The sequence below is a fragment of the Ipomoea nil genome, unplaced genomic scaffold, assembly GCF_001879475.1.
Source record: "Ipomoea nil cultivar Tokyo-kokei standard unplaced genomic scaffold, Asagao_1.1 scaffold0684, whole genome shotgun sequence".
Taxonomy (NCBI): Eukaryota; Viridiplantae; Streptophyta; class Magnoliopsida; order Solanales; family Convolvulaceae; genus Ipomoea; species Ipomoea nil.
In genome coordinates this window covers 1,149,256-1,153,648 of record NW_017617112.1, presented here as the reverse complement: position 1 = coordinate 1,153,648, position 4,393 = coordinate 1,149,256, and the positions used below count along the sequence as shown (strand labels likewise).

Here is a 4,393-nt window from a genome sequence, read left to right as displayed (position 1 = left end):
CACAATGCACAAACAGATAGTAGAAAAAAAAAATTAAAATTAAAATAGTGTTCCTTTGAAATACAAATTACAAATCAACCTCAATAGTCAATACCATGCATCATAAAGATATAGATGTCACAAAGAGCTAAGTATGTAGTTTCTCAATTGAACAATTGAAGCTGCTTCTAATACCAATTAGCATTTTCATCTTGTTTCTGATGATCTGTACACGCAAATAAATAAACTCACATAGAAGCTCAGGAATTGCGGTTCCTCTTTCTTTTGTTATCTGTTGTGTTCTTGGCGCGGGTTGACCTATCTGTTGTTGAGACTGAAAACGTCACCCTTGGCCGCTGCAAAGGCTGTAAATGATACACATGGATAAGCAAGTAAGAAACTCATGCTTGCATGATCAACTAAAGAAATTTAAGCTTTAAAATGTGACTGGATAATTTAAAGAGGGATATTTTAGAACAAGCATTGGTACTAACTGTTATTCTGCAATGATAATGGAGCTCATCATTCATTTGGACGAGTCGTTCTTTTGCTAGTTGTTCTGCTTGCAGTGCTTTAGTGCGTGCTTCTTTAACCTGAAGGCAATGGAATTATAAGAGATGAGATCACCTAAACGTTATCAGATTCATAGACATAAGATAACATCAACCTCAACTTTCTCCCTTGAGAGAGAGAGAGAGAGAGAGAGAGAGAGAACTTAGAAAAAATGGGGAATTGTAAATTTAGCAAGTATCTAGTATCTCTGTACAAGTACCAGCAACTTTGATCACAGATGAAGAAAAATTGTTGGCAAACCATTGTGTAGCCCAGCTACAATTATATAGGCTAGAAGTTCAAAAAATTATGTCCTCCAACTGTTGTCACTTGAAATTTGAAAACATAAACTAAAAGATTTGGATCAGTTGGTTATAGAATAACCATAAATACAAGATCCTCTCTCTCCCTTTCTCTCAACAAGAAACAAATCATATTTGCAGCATCTCAAACTATGATGAAACATATGAAGGAGAAAAATAGTTAAATGTACAGTGACCATTAAGTAGTTATTGAGAGGGAATGCAATCATAAATATAGCATGAAACAGGAAGACCTACAATGGTAGGAGATAGTTTCATGTAGCTTTACCTGAGTTGGTTCAAATGCAGCAAGATTATTCTTTTTAGATGCAGCATTCTCCAGAAACTTCCGAATGTCTGATAATTCCTTGATCAACTCAAGAGCAACTTCTTCAGCATCCTGCATCTGATGTTTTGAAAATTCAAATGCTCTTTCAGCATGCAAGCGGAATGACGTGCAATTCAGACAATCACACCGTCCTCTGCACCCTCTTGGGTTTCTCCTCAATACTCCTTTCATGGTACCGTCAGTTTGAGTAACTGAATGGTTTGAAGCCTGAACCTCAGATGACACTTTGTTGATAGTAACTGTTTGAATCAGAGCTCCATTGTTGATATAGTTTTCCTCAAAATGCTTAGACTGTAGGGTTGCTAACTTGCAGTCCTTAATCAAAGTTTCAGCATGACCAACAGTATGAACTACTGGGAGACTGGATTCTTCAATAGGTGTTGAGCTTTCATCTGAAGTGCTCTCTTTAACTAGATTACCACTGCCTTCTTGACAATCTGCCTCCATCCACACAGAAGACTCATTTAGAAGAGTTTCAGTAGGAACAACAGTATGAATTCCCGCAAAAGTAGAGGTGTTGGAATGCACGTCATCTGAAACATCTCTTTCATCCACATGTTTGCTATCTTCATGGTTAACAGCTTGGATGTCCCCTACTTCACAATTAGCTGCTTCAAGCTGTGAAATTTCTGGCATTTTGGGTGAAGATTCAGCATTAGCTATAGGACTTGAGGGAACTTCACCATTTTCCTTTCTATCATTGTTTGCAAGATCTGGCTCTAACTGTTTGGTAGTATCTGACAAAATATGTTCTACTTGAGGTGTCCCATCCATCTCAGGACTGTATGAAATAATGGGCTCAGTAATGTCTTCCGATGGTGCAAGAATTGGCTTTTCTATGGCTGAATCACTAGTAGAACTTGACATGGCAACCGATAAATTTGAAGTATGGACTTCAGATGCATTGTTAGCTGTAGATGCTTGTGAGTTCGGTGGATTAGAATCTTTTGATTCTAAAATATTTGGCTGGTCTTTGTTATCTACAAGAAATTAGCATCACAAGTTTAGCTTGACAGCTAAAATGTTGAGATGGCTAGTTACATCTATATGGATAGTAATGTTATCTATGTGTATTAGAATGAAGGACATAAAGAACAAGAGGATTACCTTTTGCAACATCCATCAGATATGGAAGCAGTCGTCTATACATAACTGAGTTTGGAGGTTTGAGAACCTTCTTTCTAGAACAAGGATTCAGAACCTATACAGACCAAACCATCTTAAATTAGGACTCATAGAAAGAGAGGTGAAGGAGTGGAGTGTGACTGCTATTCCCCAAAAATCTTTACCCAAGATAAAATAAGGCCTCCCTAAGCTCTAATGAAAGTAAAGTGAACTTCAAATTGAACTGAAATTCACAGGATGTCACTTACCATTTTGGTTTTCCAACTACTGCCATTTCTCTCAGAAGGATTCTGATAAGACTGCTTCGAGCTGAAGGCATTATTGCTTCTGCACCTTCCATTTGAGGGATTACCAAGAACATTATTCTCAATCTGCTGAGCACTTTGATCTGTGCTGGCCTTATAGTCATTTAAGTCAAATTTACTGAAGATGTCAGGATCAGGTGGTGTCATTGAAATGTCATCTCCCATTACATCATCAATTCCATTCAGAATGTTATCACGCATTGTGTCAACACTATGCAATCCACTATTGACCTCGGTTTGAGCCAAGTGAAGATTGCCACAGTTTTTCTCTGTTTGTTTGCACGGAGAGCTGATACCAAGATTGTCAATTTCTCCTCTTGCTAAAGGTTTACTATCATCTGAATCTGCAACCGTAGGTTCATTTTTAGAAGCATTGCAGTTGCTATTGTCTGGTGAAGAATTAGGCTTCACATTGTTCATATTCTGAACTTCGGGATTTAATCCTGTATCATCAAACTCAATTTCAGAAGCACCTGAATAATAGACAGATGTCAGCACTATTTGATAGCCTTCAAATTTACACACAATACTAATTATTAGTTCTATTATCCAATAATAATCAGTAAGGGCCAGAAAATTACAAGAGTCATCTTTTTCTAAGCTCATCAGAAATGGCAGCAATCTTCTATAGCTGAATGAGCTTGAAGTTTTAAATACCCTCCTTAACAAGCCTGGCTTCACAACCTACACAATATTTTTTTTTTCATTAGCATCTGGCCACCATCCTCTCATCATTAGTTCAAATATACATACAAATAACTTATAAAGAATGACACTGCTACTCTCTAACTAAAGATCAGTTCTAATAATTTAAAACAGCCAAAAGCCACAGTTAAAAAGGAACATATATAGTTCTCAAGGTGAAATTCAATCAAAAGGAAAATTCAATACCGCTTTATTTGTAGTGCTTGAATCATATGGGCGAATAAACTTGACTGGAGGCTGACCAGTTTCACGGTTTTCAATTGCTTCTTTTGATGCTACCTTAATGGGTTCTTCATCGGCTCCAACTTTCCTATCGAAACCATGGTTTTCTAAGCCCAGATCAGCTTCGCCTTTTTCCAAATCCCGTTTTAGATCCTCCAATACCATTCCAATCATCTCCGCACAGCCATTTCCAGAAGAATCGACACTCGCGCTTTTCAAACCCAGCTCCGAACTTTCGCCATTTTGTTCAATTACAGAGCTCGTAGAGAAAACCCTCCGGACTCGGAGGTTGCGTGAGCCGTCGTTGACATCCAAAAGAGCTTCTTCAGGCTGCTGCAAATAAGAGTTTTTGCGCTTCTTGGGAGTTGGATAGAGCTTTTGGAAATTTTGGTAGCTGGGACTGGATCTAGTGGTGTCTAATCTGACCCGACCCGAACGATTTTGATGGGAATAGGTCTGGGACTTGCTGCGAGTGAACATGCCTTCCTTTAATGGCTGTGGTTTGCTGCTCTTGAGGTCTTGCCTTTCCATGAATGGCTTTCTCGATCGTTCCCAAGCTTGGAGATTAGGGTTTGAAGAACGAGAATGGAGGGAAATGCATTGTGGAATTGGCGCGAGGGAGGCCCTGTAAGATTTATAGAGTCTACTTTCTGGCGGGAAATATTTAGCGCTTCTTTTATTTATTTATTTTAAATCTTAGGGATCGTTTGGAATTATTATTTGAAATAAGGTTCAAATTCGTCACTGAATATAGTCTGAAAATATAATTTTGCCACTGAACAAAAAATATATATATAATTAGACCACCAAACACTCCAAATATATGTAATTTCATCTTATAACAAGTTATCATT

At 37.9% G+C, this 4,393-nt stretch overlaps 1 protein-coding gene across 1 annotated transcript; it reads right to left on the bottom strand.

Annotated features, from left to right (window-relative positions):
* Positions 1-213: 213 nt before the first annotated feature.
* Positions 214-4,137, bottom strand: LOC109175196. Its single transcript, XM_019324451.1, has 7 exons — positions 3,504-4,137; positions 3,194-3,296; positions 2,556-3,085; positions 2,290-2,383; positions 1,123-2,162; positions 474-572; positions 214-344 (listed from the first exon to the last, which is right to left on the bottom strand). The coding sequence occupies exons 1-7, from the start codon at positions 4,068-4,070 to the stop codon at positions 240-242; spliced, it is 2,538 nt and encodes an 845-aa protein (XP_019179996.1). The 5' UTR covers positions 4,071-4,137; the 3' UTR covers positions 214-239.
* Between the last annotated feature and the right edge of the window lie 256 nt (positions 4,138-4,393).